At 45.0% G+C, this 24,257-nt stretch overlaps 1 protein-coding gene across 1 annotated transcript; it reads right to left on the bottom strand.

Moving 5' to 3' along the window:
- Positions 1-2,782: 2,782 nt before the first annotated feature.
- Positions 2,783-23,834, bottom strand: LOC128299539 (baculoviral IAP repeat-containing protein 6). The gene is made up of 21 exons (XM_053035537.1): positions 23,657-23,834; positions 20,842-23,566; positions 20,534-20,760; positions 20,228-20,449; positions 18,796-18,981; positions 17,873-18,398; positions 15,900-17,791; positions 15,052-15,832; positions 14,599-14,972; positions 13,500-14,532; positions 12,729-13,431; positions 12,391-12,634; positions 8,429-12,316; positions 8,186-8,352; positions 7,340-8,104; positions 7,029-7,271; positions 6,773-6,953; positions 6,518-6,701; positions 6,185-6,429; positions 4,447-6,092; positions 2,783-4,386 (listed from the first exon to the last, which is right to left on the bottom strand). The coding sequence occupies exons 1-20, from the start codon at positions 23,832-23,834 to the stop codon at positions 4,447-4,449; spliced, it is 16,410 nt and encodes a 5,469-aa protein (XP_052891497.1). The 3' UTR covers positions 2,783-4,386.
- Positions 23,835-24,257: the final 423 nt, after the last annotated feature.

Here is a 24,257-nt window from a genome sequence, read left to right as displayed (position 1 = left end):
ACCGTTGGACATCATGAACCACTTCTACGGGCAGTCCTATCTTTAATTCCTTGGCTCACCTCTGCGACATTAACCTTCTCTTTGTATCTTTTTGTTACTGTCTATCTCTCTTTCTCTCCCTCTGATCTATACTCCTTTATCTTAGCATGTTTAAATTATGATCCTCTTTCACCGTTAGGTTAAGGTTGAAACTTATTGCTATTTACTATTTTATTATAATTTATTATAATTATGACGGCTCTCCGCCGTAGAGTTCAATTTTCTCAAGGCATTTACTTCTTGGCTTCAGCCAGAAGTTACTTTTGCTAAGACTTGAGGCAAACATTAACTAATAAATAAAATGGGAAAACGAAAAATTTAAAGTATGGAAGTTAATTTAATGATATAATCAACTTATATGAAATGATTTGGTAATCAGCTAGTGATGTAAATCTGGCAGCGATTATCGCACCCTTCTGTTTACCATTTTTGCAACAACATTCTAATTTTGAGTAAACAAAATCTCGGTCATTTTGTAGAGCCGCTCCACCCGCAATTACGGACCATGACGGACATATATTATTACGGAGTGGTATAGTCCATCGGCAAACATCAATCATCGTGGGCAGTTTATGTTGATTGATTGCTTTATGCAAAACCGGGGTGGCCATAACGAGACACATCCACAGCTGATACACACAACCCCCGCTAGTGTATTAGTTATGAAAGCTGTCCACGGCAAGTGTTCGTGCCAATCGCGTGCTCTTGGATCCTCTTGTGTAAGGTCATCAAGTTCGTTCTTCTGCACCCGGGAAAGAATGTAGGACAACTCCATTTAGCCTGGAGCCAATTTACCACAATGCAATTCATCCCTCCAATCGAGCTGTATGCATGCCGGCACACGAACTAGGCAGTAGGTAGATAAGTTACATATACAAACATAAAAGAAAAATAATGTTGAAATGGTATTATGTGTTAAGGAAAGTAGTAGTTTAATTGTTTTTATGTGATATCGAGTGAAATTTTTCCATTAGTTTTAAATCTGCCACACGCATCGTACGCTTTAGGCCATTTTGGTTTTCGAAAACAAACACTGCTAACCTGTCGAACAATGTTTGCATATATAGATAGTCTTGCCCTAAAAGCTTCAACTCGGTTGTGCCCTCTTAACACAACGTGAAAATTACTCCCCCATGGATTCTCACCGGTCTCGGGTGCGACGCAACCCTGAAGCAAGGGTAAAAAATACACATTTAAAAAGCACAAACACACAGATTGAGAGTGCTTTTTTGGTGGGATGCAAATGATAATGAATGTTTTTGAAATTAGCTTTCCCCGTTGGCCCAATCTCCGCGCTGATGGTATCCTTAGGCCCCAAAAAACCTAGTGTGTGTCCATTCCAGTTTGAGAGGAGGAGATAGTCCTTTCACGACCATCCACATTGCCGAAGCGTGCATTTTGGATTCGGAAATCATATAAATATTCATTAGGCTGCACACAAATCGGGTTGCTGCTACCGGGCGCTAATACAAGCATATCTGATAACTGCGGCGCCAAAGTGATTAGAAGCATTTTCTACGAACGGATAACCGTTTCGGAATATTGGCAGCTTCCGAACCCGCACGTGGGCGCAGCGGTTCCACGCTTAATCGGTAACGATTTACCGGTAAAACTGCCCACCGACAGACTGTTCCCATTATTTTAAGAACACAATCTAAATTGGTGCTCATCGTTTCTGCGATGAAACCGTATGAATTATATGGCCTGGGTACGTTTATGGTCATTTTGCCATCGCAAGGAGAAAAATATAATCTCTTGCAAGATATATTTCGATCATCATTAACATTTTTAACATTTTTTGAATGCAATTTGATGAACATTAACAATGAAATTGTAATAAAAAGGCAATGATTTAAAAGAAGGTATACTACTTGCCAGTTCGAATCAAATTATCCGTCATGTTAAAGCACACGACTTTATTTGAATATATATTTCTACATATTATTTATGGGGAGGGCACAACAACCTCAATATGCCTAGACCTACGATGTCTGCCTTTCTCTGACTTTATTTACCGTAGCTGCAAACTGTAGCTTTATTTACCGTGACCGTAGCTGGATAGTTGGTCTTGCATAGTTCAGATTGGAATTCGAATTTTGAGGATCCGGTCCTGTCGTGTGCACCCCGACTTCGCTACCAATACACTACCGGGGCGGACCCACTGAAGACGGACTCTACCATTTTGGTCAATTTAGTCAAACACTTCTTGACCTTTAGCTAATTATACCGAACCAGACTTCACTCGATGAACTTGTGGACTATCCCGCAATGCCAGTATATTTCAAATGTTTACCCGGCCAAACCAGTTCAACATGAAGTGGACCATGATGATTCCAGAATGGATCAAACGACAAGAAGAAGTCGTAGATGGAAGTTATTTTCTTAATCTGCCATTAACAAACTGAATGATCTGTCTAATTTTCAAAGAATATGGTCAACTGATATAAATTGATTAAAAGCTGGACCGCAAGCTTACAGGATACTCACATTAAAAATCGAAATATTTTGTCTTTCGCAAACACTCGTTAGCCATCATAAAAAGATAGGACGTAATTGGCAAATGAGACATTAAGTATTTTCACAAAGATTTGAAAAAAGACCAAACGATAAAAGGACTGCTCTTCAGTAAGCATGTTATATCCGGTTAATGGATTTTGTCCCAAAATAAGGCAAAACTATAAATATTCGGATTAAGAGTTTTATAACGAAATTAAATGCAACCTGTTTTTTTAATTACATTTATTACTGCATGTGTATGTGTGTGTGTGTGTTGTTTCCTTCGTAATATGTTAATGTTATTTGATTCCTTGGACTTACAACATACATCATTTATCTGCGTTGCTTAACGGGAGTAGAGTATTTTCCTGTTTACTCTTACTCAAACTAGAATTTCCTATGCTGTACGGCCGGGAAACATGTAATGTTTCACCAATGGGTTGTTCAAATATGTCGCATAAATGTTAGCGGAAGTAGCTCATGTAATTTTTACCCCGTGAATTATTCCCTGATCAACGTTTTTTTTTGCTCGTTTCTTTCAAACCGAGACGAGACAATGATAGTTTTGCATCGTGAGACAGCATGCTGCTTCCGTTATAAAATAAAGAATTGCAAAACTTTTTTTCCACACTACAAATTTGCCTCACGATTTGATAACAATTTACCAATGCCATACGCAATGAACGTAAGAGGAAAATAAACAAAGGAGTGAATTTATACTTACCATAAAAGTCAGTGAACGAATCCTTTGAAAGATATCTAAGTTGACGATTGTATAATCGGTCTATTGTCTGCCAAGTCAAATGGTAGACAATACGGTAGTTTGAAGATTACCGGAAACCAGTGTAATCAGTCGTGTGTATGAGGGGGACACAATCCAGTAGAGATTTTAACCTTAACCTAGTTTAGAGGCTTGAGTCAAGCAAGGACGATTTTTTTTCTACAATACCGGAACAAAAAAATACATAACTAAAGTTAAATATAATATTAAACTTAATGCGTGTAAAACATTATTGCTGTTCGCTAAACTGGGTCATTTGCGTCAACTAGACCACATTAAAACTACACAACTAGCGCAAAAGATTATATATATAGATAAACGATAAAGCCATACAAGACGGCTGCGGTTTACATGAACACACAGCGATTAAGTTACGCGGTAAACCGATTCAAGAAAACAATCGCATGGTTGCATTCATTGTAGAACTGAAAATAAAATCATTCTTCTCCCAAATTTCCCCATCATTCCCCCAAATTTATGAATTACTCCAATTATGTAAAAAAAATTACGGACCCCCTTTTTGATGGGAAAAAGACAATAAAGTGTGTTACTTAATGTGATTAAACTACGGAGTTTTTTGTTCACTTCTTTGCTATGGCTTCTTCAAAGGGATATTATAATTGCATATCCTGTATCACTCCCTCATACACACACATGCACGAACAAGCAGAAAATGCACGATTTTTTTCATTCCACTGCCCGTTACCGTTATTGAATTCCTTCTATTTGTCGCCCCACTACCGCCGCGCTACCTCTACCAGTTGTTGCCGACACTCGCTAGCATTTGGAGTTTCAACTGATTCAATTGTTCGTGTGAGATCGAAAGCTCTTCCATTGCATTGAAAGCAAAACTAATTATATCACATCACTGTACGCTTCCAAACCCTGGGGCGCGATCCACAATCCCAGCGGTAGCCCTTGCGCTTAACCATACAACAATCGGGGTGTTGAATTTACTACTACCGGTTTCATTGCATGCATGAAGTAACTGCAGTCCATTATCCTGAACTGGAGTTACAGGAACACCCTTTTTGATGACTAAGCAGGTGCTCTGCGTCCTGGAAATGAGTCTGCAAAGAGATGGATACAATTTATTAAACGACAACCATGGTTTGCTTACCTTCACTTACCTAAACCATTGACAGTGCCATTTCCTCTAGCGACAGATCAGCATCATCATCTAAGGATTCGTGTACACTGCTACTAATTGGTTTCTCGATGCTGCTGCTATTGATACTGCTAATGTCGTCGGCGGTCGGTAGTTGGTTAGAGCCGGCCATCTCCTCGGATAGCCCGCCAGTTATGGCAGTCGATTCGCTGCTACTATTATCGACGGATCCTGCCGAAACGCCCGTCATAATGCTGCTGCCGCTAGATGAAGATTCACTGCAGTCGCCACCACCACCGCCCGCCGAACCGGTGCCGGAATGAACATTGATTTCACTGCTTTGCTCCTCGGAATGATCACTAAATACGACGGCTACTTCTTCCGTCATCATCCCACCACCGCTGCCACTGTCCGTCTCATTACCGTCACGCATACAGTCCTTCACTTCTGCATCGTCTTCAACGCTGTTCGAGACAACGCCTATTTGGAGCATGACGCTACTACCGCCACTCTCGGAACCATCACCACCGCCATCCGTTACTATGCTGTCCGCCACATTCGTGGCCGCTTGTTGGCTATGTACTGACAAATTCGAAGATGAAGATGAAGACGACGACGAAGAGGACGATGTCGACGATGAAGAAGAAGACGATGATGACGTCGAGGATGACGAGGACGAGCAAGACGACGACAAGTGGATCAGCGAGCCGGACGGACAGGTGGGAAGAGCTGCATTCGATGGTAATGCGGTTGAGTTTGCGGTGCTGGCAGTGCCCGAAGGAGTGGTAGGTGTAATATTGTTACCCGCGTTAAACGGATAGTCTGTCTCTTCTAGTCCTTCCGGTGGCGTCAGTTTGGCAAGCTCTTCACGCAACTGTCTGTATTGACGACGCAGTACCATCGCATTGAACGATATCGTACGACCGGTTCGCTCATGTTGCAAAGGATGGCTTAGTTCGGCAATCCATTCCTCGATCTGGTTACAGATTTCATTGCGTTTCAGCCAGAAATGCGCATGTATGACATCCTGGAAACAGGGACACGGATGGCGCAACTGTTCCAGCATCGCGTATCGCACGCACGCCTGATAGATGTTACTGTTGTACTCGCGGGAACTGTGCGTACCGGTCGGTGTACCTCGGCTGCGCTCGAACCCAGGCTCATTGAAATATGGTTCCGGTACCAGAATGAGGCTCTGAATCGATACGAGCACTTGCAGAAAGCTGGATGTGTGCGCATTCCACTTTTCTTCCGGTCGTCCGTGCCACGTGTTCAGCACCGATAAGCAAACCTTACCGTCATTGTACAGATTGGGATTGAAACGGACCGTATTGCGACCAGTCGTTTCCAGGTTGATCATCATCGGTGAGTTGGGATAGTCCGGTGGGAAGTACACGTCAAATTCGAAGCAACCGTTAGCATAGGGCGTTTCTGCCGGCCCGGTAATGAGCACCTTCATGATATCCAACCGATCCGTGTCGCAACGTACAAATACCGAACTGCTGTACGATAGGGGTAAACTAGTGGACAACGTGACCGTTTCTTGTGCCAACCGTTTCACACGCCCTGGATGGCCTCGGTCTCCTGCCATTCGTACGTTCGTTTCAAAATGATGTGAAATCGTAAAGCGGTACCCATTCTCCGATTCCGCAATCATCTCGTAAGTGTCTGCAAAAACAAAAAAAGAGTTGTTTTAGGATAAAAACTTACGATATTAGATAAAGTAACACAAATCCATCGTTTTACGACGTTTTCCTTACCGAACTGCAACGCTTTCATAATCTCCAGATACTTGTCTTCAACCGATTTTGTGATTGGTCGTGGTATCAATTGTTTCTCTCCCTCCTCAGCCGCACTCGTGGTGTCCATGTTGGTAGCATTTTGCACCAGTAGCGAAGTCAGTTGAATGTCATGCATCATCAGTGCTAACCCTTCATCATCACCGTCGTCCAAGCTGACGATAATTTTTTGCGTTTGTCCTTTCAAGTTGGATTTTTTATTCACTCTATAATAACCCAAAGCAGGATAACAAAAGAAAACAAACGTAAAACATCAATGCAACCATGAATCAATCATTATTTCTATATACTCACTTTAATCGACTAGCATAAGTGTCCACACAGGCTTTCATGTTCGACAACAACCCAGCGATGGACAGTTTACCCTCGTTGGCATTCTTGTTCACCAGCAGCATTGCTAGCTGGTTAGACACAGAAATGGCTCGCAACAGTTGCAAAATGGCGCGATACAGTGGTATATGTCGCGTAATATCCAACACTGCAAATAACAAAACGTAACTGTTTACCACACACCGCACTCAGTTTCGTATTCGACCAACCAGCGCTTACCTGAATCGTTGCGCAAATAGGAACTAAGGGCGGGAATGAGACAGCTTTGCTGAATGAGATCGAGAAAAATCGGTGGTAGATCGCCGACCGATTCAAACGAATCCTTGTAGTTGTGCATTTCTTCCGTGCCGGAGCTAATCACATAACTGTTGCAGCCAGGATTAATGTAACTCGACAGCACCTATCAGGGCAATAAGCGTGGCGTTAGCAGGAGTTTTGAAATAAAAGTGCACAAGTAGAATTTGCTTTGACTTACCTGTAACAGCACGGTTACATGTTCTTCCTCACTTTTTTGTCGCATCAGTGCCTGTTCCACGTTCCACGATTGTTGTGTTGAACCGGTACCAAAACCTGTTCCCTTAGCCCAGTACATATGCCCTTTATCGTCAGCATTCGGTTGATCCTCTGAATTGTTAGCGGTGGCATTACCAGTCATAGTGGATGATGACTTATTGGTACCATTGCCAGTAGATATTCCGTGATACAACGAGTCGAATGTCTGCAGAAAACACACAGTTGCAATTTACCGTCAGTGGACATAAACTAAGGGAGGACAATAGTACTTACATTATTTGTTGTACTGTTGCTGCTTGTTGCAACCGGCACTGATGTTGTCGCACCGGATCGTACTGATCCATTGTTGTTGTGATGCGTAAAGATGCTAAGACAGTTTAATACGAGATGTATTGCACCAACTTCGATAACCATACGCCGCAACAGAACACCATCATCAGTGGTCAATGGTGACGATTCCAACAATTGACGGAACACTTCAAACGGCAGCGTTGGCAATGTGTTGGATAAGGGCAGACTGTAGATTTCGTTACCCTCACCGTCACTAGTCACACCCAGTATCAAACGCAGCAAACACTGTGCCCGGACGGTATCGTTGAGCAAAACTTCCGAGTAGGCCGGAAGCTTTAGGAACAGTGCAAAGGCTGCGAGCGAATGTTGTGGAATAGCGGTAATAGATTGTGCTTTCGGCGATGATTCTGCGACAATATCGTCCAAATCCTCGTAAATTTCATCCATCTGTTCGAGTTTTACCCATTCGTTACCGGCACCGGCACTGCCTACTCCCGTTCCTCCCGGCAGACTACGATCTTTGTCCATGTAGTGAGCACTGCTCTTCGGCATTTCGGGATACACGGTCGGTAAATAGTGTGCTAGCAGCGAGAGACCTCCACGACTAGAGAATATCTGCAGAGGCGACGGTAAGGGCAAAAATTCTGTTGCACGCATGTACGCTGATGATCCCGCACCGGTTGATGAGGACATGGAGGACGGCTCTCCAGCAGATGCATCGGTAGGGGGTCTAGTTTTGGCATCAATCTTCAAGAAAACGTAAAAATCAGACAAATCGTTGCGTTCGTAACGTACCAACCAACAATAAACGTATTTACTGTGACTTACCAAGTTTAGATTTATGCACGGAATCGAGAGCGATATGCCCGCGGATTTTAACATAGTTAGCAGCTGCGAGATAGTCGTGTCGCTCGTTATAATTACTTCCGGCACTGCCGAATGTGTCAGGAACATGCCATCCGGTACGGAAAGCTTTGAATCATCCATTTTTATTTCTACAAATGGAAAACAAGCAATACAAAACATTAGATAACAGATATCAACTGGATATAAAGTTAATGTTCCACTTACTAAACATTGAAAGCAAATCTTTCCGGCGCATTGTTGTTGCTTGATTTTTTGCCTCCTTCAACCGCTTATCTTTCGCCGTAACTCCAGCAGCAACACTTAGAAATTCAAGCTCCCAAAATTCATTCTGTGTGTTACTAGGTCCGCTGACACCCATGGACTGCCCACCAACATCCGTTGCTATTGTACTTCCACCAGCAGATAACAATGACAGGTCACCACCCAGACCACCTACCGGCATAGCGGACGATGATCCAGCGGAGGAACCTGTAGAAGCGGCAACAACCGTGGGCTGTGCACCAGCGTTTGCAGCAGATACCGCTACGGCAGAGGGTATTATTGGCTGATATACGGCAGCAGCACATTGATCCAGTATATCCTGACATTTGGAATTCGTGCTTAACTGAAACAGCATAAGATGCGCATTCGGACGCTTCGAAGGATGATTGGCGATCGAGTTGTATAGCCCACCTGCTCCTCCTCCACCGTTTGTTTCTTTGCTTTGCATCAGGGGCAGATCGCTACGTACCGCTACCATTATCTTTTCGCTTTCAAGTAAAATCTGTAGTAACAGCCTACGTGTAAAGCCAGAAATACAGCTCTTCGTTAGCGGTCCTGGCGTCGGAATAGAAGTGGATGGCACCGCACCTCCATCGCCAGCGCTACTGTGCATCGCTTCCTCCGTTGGATCCGACTTTCGTATCACTGAGATTAGGTTGATTGTTAGCACTTCCTGATTTTTCGGGTGACAGGTGGTAACGCGCGACAGGAACTTGATGAAGCATTCCTCCAATTCCAGACATGATTGTGTCGTTATTTCACGCGTCACGTTTGCTAGATGGCTGTTACACAGCAACAGCAACAATGGCTCCCAGAAGATAGCGCCCTCGTGGCTACCCAACCAATCGCGCATATGTCCCTCGGAACACATGTCCGTAAAGAAGACCAAAATTTCCGTTACCTTGTGAATGTTCACCATCGGGAGATTTGTAGCATTGTCGGCAGATTCTCCTCCGCTCCATTTATCAGCATCTGTTAAACATCCTTCGGTCGTTCCACTTGTAGATGGAGCCGTAGGTTGACCGTCGCTACCGCTACCACCAGCTTTGATCGGCCCTCGTCGTAGCCGTTCGACACAGCTCGACGCCCGGCGACAAAACTCCAAGATGACCGAGTTCAATAACTTCGGCAGTCCTGAATCGATCAGTTGCTGCACAGCCAACGGAGACTGGCTGGCCATGGCAATTGTCGCGAGCTGGCTGCACGATAAGTCCAGGCACGCAATATCTTCTATCACCAAATGGCTATACCATTCTGTTGTGTCCGACTCTTCCTGCTTGCTATCATCAGTTCGTCGTTCGCCGTCCTTACGATCGTCCGAAATCGATGCCGTCAGGTCAGTTGACAGGTTCGGCACCAGAACGCCCATGCGCCGCAGGAGCATGGTGAAAAACTCAGGCCGGATGCAGCAAACCGAACAGAGCAGCGCATCGATCGCTTTCTTTAAAGGTCCACTAGCGCTTTCGTGCTGTTTAAGCTCCTGCAGCCAGTTGAAAAGTACGTCGAACAATTCACGCGTGACCATTTCCAGCAGATCGGGAATCAGATCCGTTGCAAAGACTTGCCACAGAATAGCGGCGAGACATCGTACAAAACCGCTGTATGGATTTGTCGAGTGAAGAGCTAATCGGTGGTGCTGGTTTACCGTACTGCCACCCGATCCCATGGTGATGTTTTGCTGGTAACGTTCGTAAAGCGTCAACACCCATTCCAGCATGGCTTGCAACCGATCGCGCGTATGCTCATTCTGCATGGTGCACAGCTGATAGAGTAGATCAGAGATTGAGTCGTTCGAGAGTTGAAACGTCTGGGGTATACTTTGTCGCAGCAGCGTGTTAATCAGTCGCAAGCCCATTTCGCGGCTGTGCAATCCCAGCTTAAGCAAAACGGTTTCCAAATTTTGCAGAGTATCGTTTGGACTATTCGGTGCGATGTTTAGCAATGCGCAACAAGCCTCCATGAATCCCGTTACCTCATTTGCGGCATCAATTACACGATTTGCAAGCTGCTGATCGGCATAGTATATAGTCACGCTGAAACACTGCGTTAGCACACGCAGCCAACCAAGACTGGTACGTGCAGCACCGGCCATACGATCGTCGTCAATTCCGGTTCCTCCCAATCCGACACCTCCTTCGTCCATATCGACTAATCCAAATGCCTTACGATAGCTGCACAAATCATTGGACGGCTTCAGGTTAACGGTCGACCCCGATCCTCCACCGATCGCTACAACGGAGGAATTGGGCCAGCTTTGCATCGAGCCCCCAGCAAACCCAGAGGGTCCTCCTCCTGTTTGAGGCAGCTCGCCGAACGTGGTCGTTCCCAGTATAGATATTTGCGTTAAACCAATGTTTAGCGCATCGCGCGGTCGGTATAATCGAATGATTACGCTGGTGGCAATTTCAGGCTGTGCAAAGCGTAACCGAATACACGTCATACCCACGGTCGAAATGGGCTGAGTTATGGGTATCGGTCCAAGGATACTGTCCCTTGTCACTTCAATTGCTACAGCCGAAGGACACGAAGCAAGTGTCGCTAGATGAGGTTGTAGCTGTACCTCCTTTAACAACACGGCCGTTGGAAGTGTGATCGTAAGATCAACATTCGATTCGTTCGGGTAAAACAAATAGCTCCATGCAGGATTACGGGCTCGACGATGCGAAGCAAGGGGCGCCTGTATTAACACATCTGCTGCCTGTACCGATAAATTGTCCGAAGTGATTGTGGAGTACGGCGCAAAATTGATTAGACCCTCTTCGTTTCGTGGCGTGGCTATGATTGGGGTGCTTTTCTTTGAGGAGCTTCCACTGCAGTTACCGCCAGCCATACCGCTTCCGCTAGCAACGCTTACACCATGTAAACCAACAGACGACTTCGACAGCCGTTGCATTATCATTGACACAAGGCTCGGTTGTGTGTTAATCAACGCTCGATTGCTACGCACCAAACTCTCGCACAGTACCTGTATACCGCCTAGTTCAGTGAAAATCGCAACCGATGCAGGTGTACCGAGAACCTTCAGTATAAACCATAGGAATGGTTCCGACAGATGTAGCTTGGGCATTGGATGCCTTACGTTGGACGAGTTGTTGATATACTCAAACAGGGGTTTCACCACCAGCTCATTCTGTGACGCGGTTCGACTAAGGTATAGCAGCAACTGGAATACAGCATCCGCTACGGTGCATAGTTCCGGATGCGTATTTCGAATGGTCTTGGCACCGCTATTTTCAGCACCAGTGCCATAACTGACAGTTGACGCTACCAGCATCGTCAACGACGAATGACTGCAATGGGAAAGAGCGCTCAGCAAGCGATTCATTGTTGGCGAATGTTGCAACACTGTATCCGTAAAGCATGGGACTTTTGGGCGAGTCTCACTGTTGCCCCCTGTACTATTGCCGACGTTAGTACCATTCCCTGAAACATTTGCCGCACTTCCCGCACCACCAGCTCCGGTATGCTGCTGTTCTGCTTTTATTTCATCCGTCTGACTTTCGCTCGAAGTATTCAAATTATCTACGCTAACAGATTGTACTCCTACCGACCCGGTATGAGCATCATCCGTCGTACCTGGTTCACTTCCCGTGCCAGTAGTGTGGGGATTTTTCGTATTCACAAGTATCGATGCCAGCTTTAGCAAATCTACCAGCAGCGAACTATCGGTAGCAGATTTACAAGCGCGATTGGATTCTGCATTGAAGACGGTGGCGAAGAGGCTACTAAAGCGCATTCCGCCGCCCAACATGGCAGCAGAATTACTATTCTCTGTCGTTTTTTGACAGTATAGTTTTTCCACATTCACCACATTGTTGTATACCAAATGTGCTGTAAAAGACGGATGTGTCAGTCAAAGGGAAGAAATCGTATAAGATTTGCATGAAACAACTTGAGATACTTACAAACACACTCAATGACGCTCATCGCAATGCCCAAATCGCTTTTGTCAAATGGGAAATTCAGCAGTACCTTTATCATTTGACTCTGGGCATCGATTGGACCCTGTTGGTTGCCAATCGCACCACCAAACTGCACCAGATGTAATGTCACTCGTAGAAGTGTCTGCTTTAGCTTATCTTTCACATTACAACGTAACTCCAACCATCCGAACAATTCTATCACAAGCTTACATACAGTTGGCCCACCCTGCAAAAAGACAAAAGACATATTTTTCATTAATATTATACATCGATTTTTACATTATATTGCCCTTGTTTTACTATGATGCAATTATACTCACATAACGACTGCTACTACCGTCCATGGAAATCATCGATTGATCGGCACCAGAGAAAAATCGCAGGAGCATTTTTTCAAAGTTTTCGTCATTTACTATCAGATTGCCCATACGCCGGAAGTAGTTATCACTGCTAGTAGATGTCGGCTCAAGGTGGTCTGCTTCGAAATGCGGTTTGCACGCTAAATTCAAGCAGTGAAAACCAAGGCACCAAGCTCGCAGCTTAATGTTCGGATGCGTGGCTAGTGCCTTCAGTAGACCCCTAACCGCTCGATCGCCAAACGGAATGCGTGAATAGGAATAGGGATTCAATCCGGTTGCACAGGTACCCGGCATAGTTTCATGTGTTTCCCCGTTCAACGTCAGCCAGAGCTGAAGAATTTTCTCCAGGTTTAGCCATGAGTCGAGCTGATGAAGATCGGAAAGAATTTTATCGAACACCTCCGTTAGCATACTGTTGGTCTCTATGCCTTGTAGATATTCCGGTCCGGACCAGACATCAATGATGTTCTCTGGCCATGGGAGTAATGATTCCGATGGTTGTACAGATGCGCTCATACCACCGGGTAGTTCAGGTATCATGGATACGTGGGGTAAGCTACTAATAAGATTGAAGGCCGACCGAGTAGTCAGTCGTCGGAGCACAATTTCTACGTTCGTATCCAATCCCATCTCAAGCCGCGCGTCCATTGCTGCCGAAACAGTTCTACAAAACATGAGAAACAACATGATAATTAAATGGAATCTTCAAGCAATAACTAAGATGCAACTTACTTATTCGTGATGCTGTATTTACTAGCAAACGATACGATATCACGCTTAAGGAAGCGTTTTTCACGGGCCGAAAATATGTCGTCGATAATTAATATTTCCTCCATCTCGGGATCATCACATTCAACCACCGACGGTAGCTGATTTTTGGCCACATCGGCGTAGCTAAGATCACAAAATACATGATGTGTCGGGTTCTGTAGCGGATGTTGCTGGTGCTGTTGCTTATATGGTACCTCCACCGGCGGTCGCATCGAGTGTAATGTCGAGGTTGACCCCATCGGATTAGCTGCCGCCGAAACACCTGCAGTATCTTCTTCGCCTGGTGATTCTGTGGAATCATTTTCGCCATCCTTGAAGCTTTTATCTGCCTCCAACACATCCTGCAGCAGACAGGTTATTGCATGCACTGCCCAAGGCTGTTGCTGATTTTCCCACACTGCAATCCTAACCAGTTGCAGCAATTGGTTCGTCGTAATGATCTTTGATAGCTGTAGTGCGGGCCGGCAGGCCAACACTAAGCGAGCAATTATTTTGCACGTGATAAGGAATAGATCCATGTTGCAAGTAAAATCCATACTAAGGAGCAATCCTATCAGGCCCCGAATTACGACGATAATTTTATCAATCTTCATCGACTTCAGCCCTGTATCGAATGGAGTCTCTCCTTCGCCGCCACCAGCCACATCACCAACGCCCTTTGAAGTTGATGCTGAATGCATACCTGGTTCGCTGGATACATCTCTAACGATAACAAACTTTCCTCCACTTTTCGTGCCAGACACTTGGTTGTTGGTGGTACTACTGCTGGTGGATGAGCCAATGTGATTTCCGCTTGACGAAGACGATATTACGCTATTGCCTTCCTGCGAAAGTTCGTTTTTGCTCAACGGTGTAATGGTTGATTCGCCGATCTCTTTCATTTTGCTGTTGATTTCGTTGATGTAATCGCCCAAGCTTTGCTTTATGTTGACGGTAAGTTTTTTTAGTTGATTTTCTTGCTGCTTTAATGCCATTTCTAGCTTTGATGTAGCTCCTAAAACACATAAAATATTCATCATTAAAAACATTTAAACATACTTAAACTTTCAGCTTTAATTACCCGAAAGTTGGCTGTATTGCTTTGTTTGAATTAGCCGTTTCTTGAACGATCGCGTCAAGGTACGCAGACCACTGTTGTTCATATTCATGCGAGCTTTAACCATGTCCGTTTCACCGGACATAAAGTCCCATCGCAAATTATTTTGATCCTTCCTACCCTCCGTACCGTCATCCAGGCACACAGATAAAAACAGCAATATCCAGCCAAGCAAGTTTAAATCAGTACTGCACCAGATACTTAAACCGGACCCACTGTTCGTAGCTAGCGGGGCTAGCAGTGTGGCCAAACTGCGCAAAATGGCATCAATCACCGTTGTGCGACTGCGACCGATGGCGATACTTCGGCGTCCCAAATAGGTCAATAGTAGGAATACACTGGAAGTTTCCAAAAAAAAAGCCAACATTACGGTTATCATCCCCCAATAGCATTGTTATAAAACACATTTTAACTTACCGATCCTGTGGGAAAATTCGCTCATTTTGTGACGAGTACAGTGTTAAAAACTTATCGGCCAGAAAATCTCCCCACCACGACTCGAAGCAACACATTCGAACAAGCATCGAACATGTAGCGAGTTGAGTATGAGCATCACCGGCAATCACCATAGTATCGAACAGTAGATTACACATGTTTTGATTAATGTGTTGCGGTGGCGGTTGAATTTGTTGCTCCATCACTCCCAACGCAGGCATACTACCATACGTTGTAATTAGCTGCAGTACAACCTCAATCAGACACTCGCTCATAACGCGCAGCTTATCCGTATAGATAGAACTTAGGTCAGTGCAATCGCTCAACGGTGATGGCTGTGTAGGAAGCATAAGCTGTGTCAGCAACGGATTATTCACATCAATCGATGGTCTGATACGATCAATGACACGGCGAATCACATTCAACTGGTGCTGGAATCCAATGCACTCTTCGTATGCGGCTGTCACCTTAGCGCACTCTACAGAGGCACTATTCCCACCGGTTCCAACCGAGGTGCCGTATGTGCCATACGTTCCGTACACATCGGCACCTAGCCCACCGCCAAATGAAGTGTCTTTCATGCGATTTAGGAATGCTTGCATGTGTGCAATGTTCGATGCGTCGCTGTTAAGATACGGCACAAGAAGATCCATCAGCTTGCTGCTCGCCAGACAGTACCGGCAATGGACATCTTCGTACAAAGCTTTCAAAACCTTCAATTGGGTCTGCACATTCGTTTTCTTTTTTTGCAAAAATTTCATCACTGAAAATGGGAATGAAACAATTCAGCAAACATATATTTGTATCGCTTCTAACAAGCTTCGACTTACCTGGATCGGCGTATGCTTCGCGATCTAGGATAACGATATGACCGTAGAACGAACCCATTGGTATGCGGCAACGGGTAGCCGTCATCCCGTACCGGCCGGTAATCGTAATCTTGAGATAGCGACAAATGGGTGGCGGTTGTAAATCGCTCAACACAAGTGTGCGCGAATGAATGTCCTGCGAAACGACCAATCTTACGCTATCCGCTTCTTCTTCAAAGCACCAAACATCAATTGAGAGCGATGCAAGATCCGAATGGGCGGGAATGATTACATCCGTCAACATGATTGGTGCACCAAAGTCAAGCGTAACATACCGAATAGCCGACGAATGCATCCGCTCAACCACGATTGTCTGCTTTGGTGGCCAACTGAGCAGCTTATGCCATGGTAGTGCGCCAGATTGATCGATTGCGTTATCCGCTTCGGTGCTTTTTTCTTCGAAATATTCCTGAATTTTATTGTCCAGCAGTGAGATGTGTGGACCATGCTGTATGTCCAGATTGGCATCATTCGAAACGAAGGACACAACCTTCGACGGACGCGAACTTTCGGCAACAGAGCTCTTGCTTATGCCGTAAGCAGCTACATCCGCAGCAGTCGTATCCGATATTATTAATGTTGTAGCCTTCTGTTCAGCTGGGTTAAACACGTCACAAGTTTCCGAATCATTCACGGACATATCTCCAAAGGTTTCTATATCTTTCAACATTCCTCCGTCGCTTCCGATGTTGATGGTATGCGGTTTAGACTGCTGCAAGTAAGTCGGAAAGCCAATGGTGTCCGCAGACGCATTTACAGCTGATTTCAGCTTATGTTTTTGTAGTGCCGAAAAGAAAATCTTATCGACTAGGACATTTTTCACATTATTCATCAATGCGTCGCCAATATTTTCTTTATCTGCCTCACTGGATTGCGTTTGCTGGATCGTCTTTTTAATGGGTGGACCAACGGTGATGTTGAAATTTTTGCCATTATTGCTACTGTTATTAGCTTGCTGCTGATCTGGTTCAGCGTATGAAACGATCATCGTATCAGCATGTTCACCCTGCTCATTTGCAATATCAACTTTTACATCCACAGTGTACGCACCGATGCCGACCGAATTTTCCATCAACATGTTTGCAGTGGATACGGGTTCAATTGTTATTCCATTTCCAATTCCAGTGCCACCACCGGAACCGCCGACAAACCCGTTCACATTGCTGCTGCTAGTGGTAGTGGTGTTCCCGTTTGCATCGATATTTTCCAATCGGGTTGCATCGGACGTGGCGCAGCAAGAATAGTGTAGCGGCTCCACTTCCAGCAGTCCCATGAAGTGCGACCCAATGCTGCGACTGCGCAGCTGATCGAACAAACACTTGAGATCGGCACCGTCCGCAAAACACATAAGCCGCAAATCTATCGGCGACGGACCTGTCAACACGGAAGATCCCATTGGTCCACTGGCGCTCGCTCCGCCACTCTTGCTAGAGCTAGTGCATCCTCCATTTCCTCCGCCACCATTCACGTTGAGCCCGTTTGTTGCCGTGCCACACCCGAACGGATACGCTACACCACCTCCGAACGCGATGCGTCCATCCATGGATTGTGCATCGAACACTTCCGAATCGAACGGTGAACCATGCAGCCCGAACCGGGTACGCAACAGTGCAGAGTAGGGATTGTTACGCTTTTGCAGCTCCTCTGCCACCGATTTAAGCAATTTCATGCAATTATCTGCCACTGTTAAATGATTTTCCGCCAGGGTGGTTCCCGATATGAGCAAAACGAACCAACGTAACGCGCCGGCATGGTTCGAATTAACTATATCTGGCAAGCATTTGATGATGGCATCGTTTAACGATTGCTCGAACGTGTTACAAGCATTTTTATCAACCATGTTTTGGGCTCCCCTACGAAAAGACAAAAATAGCAATTTCGACATTTAATATTGAATTGCCCGAATGCTGCCTACCATTAACGAATATACTTACTCAAGTGCCAAGGATACAAATTTAACACACTTATGAGCGATACTACGATTAGCCAGTACAATACAATGACGAATGGTTTGCTCAAGATGCTTTTCGATGATTTGTACGCACTCCGTTTGCTGTACGTTTAAATCGGTTGCAGTCACGTTTCGCACCTCGGTTGGTGCAGCTCGTTTAGCGAATGGATTCTTGGGATATCGGTAACGCATCATACGAATCGTGACAATCCATATGAGAATGTCTAAGGCAAGATTCTGCTGCGTTGTGACCATATTCTCGTCAGGCAATTGTGTTGCTGTCGTCGTCGTACTTGCTGGTGATGGCGGCTTAGTGACGTTTTCCTCCTCACCACCACCACCAGTGTCACTAACCTTCTCCTCGCTGCGCTGATGGAGAATACTCAAGAGATTTTCGAGCAGCATATTGGAGTCCAACATAGCTAACCGTTGGGCACGTTCTTGATCAACCTTGTACAACTGTCGAGTGGCTCGGACGGTGATGGATATTTCATTCAACCAGTCACACCCTATGGGAAAAGGAAAGATAAGAATAATCGAAAAATAAACTTTCCATCTTAAGAAGTAGTTACACATTTACGCAAAACTAATGATATCCTTTAGCTGAAAATAATACGTATAAAACCTAACAAGAATTTTAAAAAACCGTACTTATTAAAGTACAAAAAAGTGCGCGATACCAAAATGAACAATTAATGCTTCCAGAATCAGTATATGTATAGGAATAGGTATACAATAATTTTCACATTTTCACCTGTCGTTTTACACGTAACTATCTATAGCCTTTCACGAGTGTGAAAGTTTGCAACTACATTCAAATGAATTACAAATTCAGAACGATCTACAGAAACGAAAACCAAACTAAATGAAGATAAACCGAACATGCGAATCGGTCACAAAATTTACCTATGTAGAAATCATTTGTTCTTGTTTTGATCGTTGCAGCGGACCCTGCCGGCGAGGGCACGGGGAATATCGTCAACGAGCCGTCCTTACCGACTTGCACAGTGCCGGGTGACGCGTTCGATTGTACCGAGATATTCGACAATGATGTCAGTAGAATGCTCGTAATGCCCTTCTTCCGAACCGGTACTGAAGGCAGGAAGGCGACAAATCAGACCGACAGAACAACATAGATTGTAGATTTTGTGTTAGTATTAACGGTCGGTACGTGATTATTAGATGGAAGGTACATGTTGCATGTTGGTTTCGTTCCGTTTGTTTTTAGGTGGCACAGGTTGTTGCATTAATGATAATGATGAAATGGTAATGAATTTTAATATGACAAATACAGACACCAACGTTAGAAGCACAGTAATTTTGTAATAAGAATTTTGATTATAACAATGTTGGCAATACATGGGAAGCTTATTTAGAAAAGTTTCTAAGAGCAATCCAAATTTCGTACTTTATCGATAACGATCGAAAAGTCACAAAGACCGACCAAAAGAAAATATAATATTATTTATTTTCCTTTTCCTTGAAGATTCCAAAATCACCTGCATTTCGATTCTCTAATATTGTGCCACCTTGTATGTAATTGGGTATGAACTGTTAGATTTGTGTAAAAAATGCAAGAAAAACGAAAAATAGGAAAGACAGCATTCCTTTGTGACTGTAACTTTGCTGAACAAGACGAAGATTTAACTAAAATTTCAACGATACACTAATGCCCCATGCTTTACTTGCTCTTCAAAACAAGGAGTTCAAAACTAAAGGATAATCCGTCTTAACTCACACTCAGTTAATAATACATTGAGATCTTGTAGCATTTTCGGTAATATTTGACTTGGGATTGACAAAAAGATACTTTCGGAACAAAATTATGACTGTACCAAACCCACCATAATACAAAAATATAATCATTCCTGTCATTTCTGGTTTTCTAGACTTATCTCACTACGTAGCCGAGAGGTTAGTTCTTGTTACGGATGAACGGTCCGGATGTGATTTTGTCTTGGCAACGTCGTGTGGGTTCGGTACGGCTTCTTAAAACACCATCGGACCACCCCAAACCCACCATATAAAAGATTAAATTTGCAGCTATGGGTTACAAGTCACAAATAGCTGGCCAGTACCAAGGAAGTCAACATCGAAGCCAATATATGATTTGTGGTGTCAGTTTAGAAGATAAAAAAGAAGATAACAGTCAAATAATTAAAAAAGAACATAATAAGTACGATAAAGTGCAAGGACGTATCATAGCAGATAAACCCCCAACCCCAACGTATCATACCAGATATTATTAGCCAACATGTACCTATTGCAACATTCGCATTTAGCCTGTTCTATTTCCCAAAAGGATATAAGAGATGGTTGCAACAACATGCATGCTTACCTCTAGTTTTACCTTGCCCGTCCTTCGACAGATCTGTCATCGTTTTAATGTGCAGCAAATAGTTCCGGCCTTTGGACTTCAGTAGTTTAGGACTCGTAAGCGTTACGCAACCACCCTGTTCACTCAGATCCATACAGGAAGCCAACTCGATTGGACCGACAACGATCTCCGCATTTCGGGCTTGTAAATACTCTTCACTCAACACCGGATTCTCAACGAAATCTGCAAAACATGCAAAAAAAAAAACAATCCAAAAATAAACATCTGATAAGTACAATGAAGTGCAAATGTTTCAGTTCCACATACGTTTGCCTTCGCCGGCACCGATGTTAAAGTTGATAGACTCATCGACCCGATTTATCGATTGCGTTTTACGGCGTGTGCACAGGCCCATAGACTTCTGCTTCAACAACGTCACCTGGATGGCGGGTGAATTGGCGCACGGTTGATAGAGAGAAAACTTAAAATCGATATGACCGAGCGAGGTACATTTTGGCAAATTCAGCTCTATCAGATGTTCATCCCAGGTCGAACTGTTAACGTACACAGAATGAGAGAGCAAATTAAATAAATGAAGATAATCAATAGCCACACTTCTATCGGTCGATACGCACGCATCATTGTGTAATCGCCATGTTTTCGTCAGATGCATATCATCTCCGGGCCGTAAGTGTTGCGGATTTCGCCGTTGCTTTTGGGCTTGCTCCAGTTCATTCCAACAAGCGGGTACTTCAGCTGAATATGGCGTTAACAACTCACTAAAAAGCGTCAACGTGTGAAGCATCTTCAAGTTGTTCAGGTTGCTGACGTCCTTGCGGAAAGCTAACAACCATTCCAAACCCACACCGTCCGGATGATGCTGTGCTTGCTGTTGCTGCGTTGTTCCAGTTGTTCCTGAACTATTTGCCACTCCCGCTGCTGATGGCCCAGTGGACGTAGCGCTCATATTATCAATCACATCAATCGGCACAATGCCATCAACGCCCGTCGTTCCGTAAGATTTGTCGCTTGAATCGTTAACCACTGCTAATGGCGTTTGCACAACGATCTCTTCGTCACGCTCATCGCTCGAATCTGCATCTAGATCGTAGAACGAGTAGAAATGAAGGCATCCCTTCGCAGTGCAACCGCACAGCCGCTCTAAGCTTTTGCAGTACGTTGCCGAAACGAACCGATCATCCTTTACAGAGGCGTCCGAAATGATTGTTAGGGTTTTTATCGCAACAATACGCAACTTGCCATCAGCACAGGTCATCACGAAGATACCTTGCTCGGTTTCCGGACCGCCAAAGTGGCGTCCAGTACCGTCACACTTCGGCAACATCGTTATCTCAAGCGGGACTTGGTCCTGGTTCAAGAACAGCATCAGTGGCTCATCAAGCCGCACCAAGCCATCTTCATTTAACGAGTACAGCAGCAAAACGGTATACCACAGTGGGCCAGATGAGTCGGTACCATCCTCCTCCTTTTGCTGATCTTCATTTGCCGCATCCGCACTAGAGGCACTAGGATCTCTGGTTGATTTTTTCGCTGCAATCTCAGGATCGTATTTAACCACGACTAGCAAATGGCGATTATCGCTCGATGGAACTATATCCGAGATGTAGTAATGGGCACACGAGTCCATCATTATTGGCGATAGTTCGATGTACTGTAGAGGTATGCAAAAAATAGTGCTTTCCGTCGCATTTGCACTTTCACCACCACCTCCACCATCACCTGTACCACCACCACCTTCGCTGCCACCGCCAACCTCTCCGCTACCGGACACCGTAGTGCTAATACCGGTGGCCAACGCATCCGTCACTATGTTCATCGATGTGGATGGTAATGTGGTAAGTGTATCCAGGATTTTAATCTTACCGCTATCATTCTCACTAACATCCGCATAGTGCTTCTTTTTCGTTTTGTTCGTCTTTTGTGTTGCCAGTTTTTGTTTCGCGTGCTTCAATTCGTCCATCAGCATGTTTGTACGTTCGGCCAACAGTTTAACAGATTCATCCTCCGTACTCTCCATGATGGTAAACAGGTTGGATTTCTTTGCATTGCTACCTACGCCAGTGCTTAGCGTCAAACTGGCCTGTGGGTTGGAGCTCAGCGTTGGTGAACCGGGAACTGTGTCCTCCATGATGGGGTCTTCGATGTTGTACACAATCAGCAGCAGTGTCGTTTCTGCATCATGTTCGTACACATCATAAGTATCCTTATCGAACGTTTCCGTGCTTTTCACCCGTACACCGGCCACTATTTTAGTGCCGAGCATTTTAGGTTTCAAGGAAAGTGATGCACGTCGCTGCTGCATTGCGCCGCCAGCCGGCGATCGAACAAAGTATGCAGCCAAAGCGTTCAGCTCGAGTGAATTAACTGTCGCGGTCGGGCTGATGGATGTCGTCGTCAGTATGTCCGGATGTAGCTTCACTTGAAACTCATGCACCTTTGTCAACTGCCTTTCAATGTTCCACACCGTTACATCCCCGGCTGAATTGCCGGTGCAGAATACCACACCTCGATCGCCAGAAGATATCAAACTGAAGCCGGCCGTCGCGACGGCCGGACTCGTTGCGTACGTTACAGACAGTGGAACATTTTGCGTGAACTCTCCCTTTACGAACGGGCAGTCTGGTGAGTGACGCTCGTGTTCGGACCACGGTTCGTCTGTTTTCTCCCAGCATACGAGACACACGGTGCAGGTAAAACACATCGCCCGATCCTTGTTCCCATTCTCGCCTGGCTGATGATAGAAACCGGCTTGAGCCATCTGATCTGGCAGTACCCATTTATAGTCCATGTGTGGCCACGCTTCGAATGTTTGTCGGCGGGCCGCCTCCGAGTACATCTGAAATCGTTGCACCGATTTGGCCGATTCGTTGACACGGGCCCCCCGAAGCAAATCAGTCAATCGTTCATTTATTGCCGAGGCAATAGCCATCGCTGGGATGTGCTGATCGAGCCGGCGTAGCTGCATCACCACACCGCTTGCTACCATCCGTAATGAAGAGTGTGGCAGCTCCAGACACACCGTTTCCCATTTTTGGGCCTTTATGCCACGTTTCGAATGCGACTGTGCCTCGTTGATCTTTTGCGTCAGCTCGTTCGTAACGTCACTCATATTCTCCAGACCGTGCTCTTCCAGATTCTGGAGACACTGCAGAAACAAATGCGCCTCGGACAGCAACAACTCCAAACGCACACGATCGTCGTTCGACGTGACCGGGGCCTGAAGGATTGTGTCCAGCAGCAGCACACCATTGTAATCGCCGCGCATGCAAATGTTGCGACCATTCCAAATAAGTAGCTTATCCTGCTGGGGCAAGTACCGGCATCGTACTGAATTAAGATCTGTGAAGAAAACAAAAGCAAGATATAAGAAAACGAATGATTAACTGGTCGTGTTTTAAGCGCCCGCAGAACAAACAGAGCAATCCATACCCGATATTCTGTAACTTTGTAGTATGACACCGGAATTCACATCCAGAAGCTTCACCTCGCTGTTACTTCCGATAACGAGAATTACGTTCAAAAACGGGTGGTAAGTGATTGCATGGGATTCAGCATCCACATTCAAATATCCGTCCTCTTTCAGCCATTGATCGTCACTGCTGGCCATACTGTGTGCTGTTTGGTTGTACTGTCGCTACGTAACGCTAACCTATAGCAGAGATCGGGAAGTTTGCGGATAGACTTCCCCCGCGTGATGATTAATGATTAATAACTATTCCGGCGTGGTGTTTGGTAAACTGTTTGGGGAACCTAGAGCCGATGAGAAAAGACAATCGAGATAAACTGGTTAGTTGTTTTTCCGAATCGATGCTATTTTGATAAGGATGTGTAGACCAATGGAAAAGAGCTGCTACATTGTACATACGACAAGCGACAATTACGTGCACGCTCGGTGAAATTTACTGCACTATTGCTCAACAGGAAAATGTTTCCGTGTCACCACAATGGTTGCAAGCCTCGGACAGGTAAAGATAACCCCGAATCACACAGCCGTACGTTTGCTTCAAGCAATCTGTCAAACGATGACATT

Source organism: Anopheles moucheti, chromosome 2, assembly GCF_943734755.1.
Source record: "Anopheles moucheti chromosome 2, idAnoMoucSN_F20_07, whole genome shotgun sequence".
Lineage (NCBI taxonomy): Eukaryota > Metazoa > Arthropoda > Insecta > Diptera > Culicidae > Anopheles > Anopheles moucheti.
Note: the sequence above shows the minus strand (reverse complement) of the source record. Positions and strands in the feature narration are given on the sequence as shown.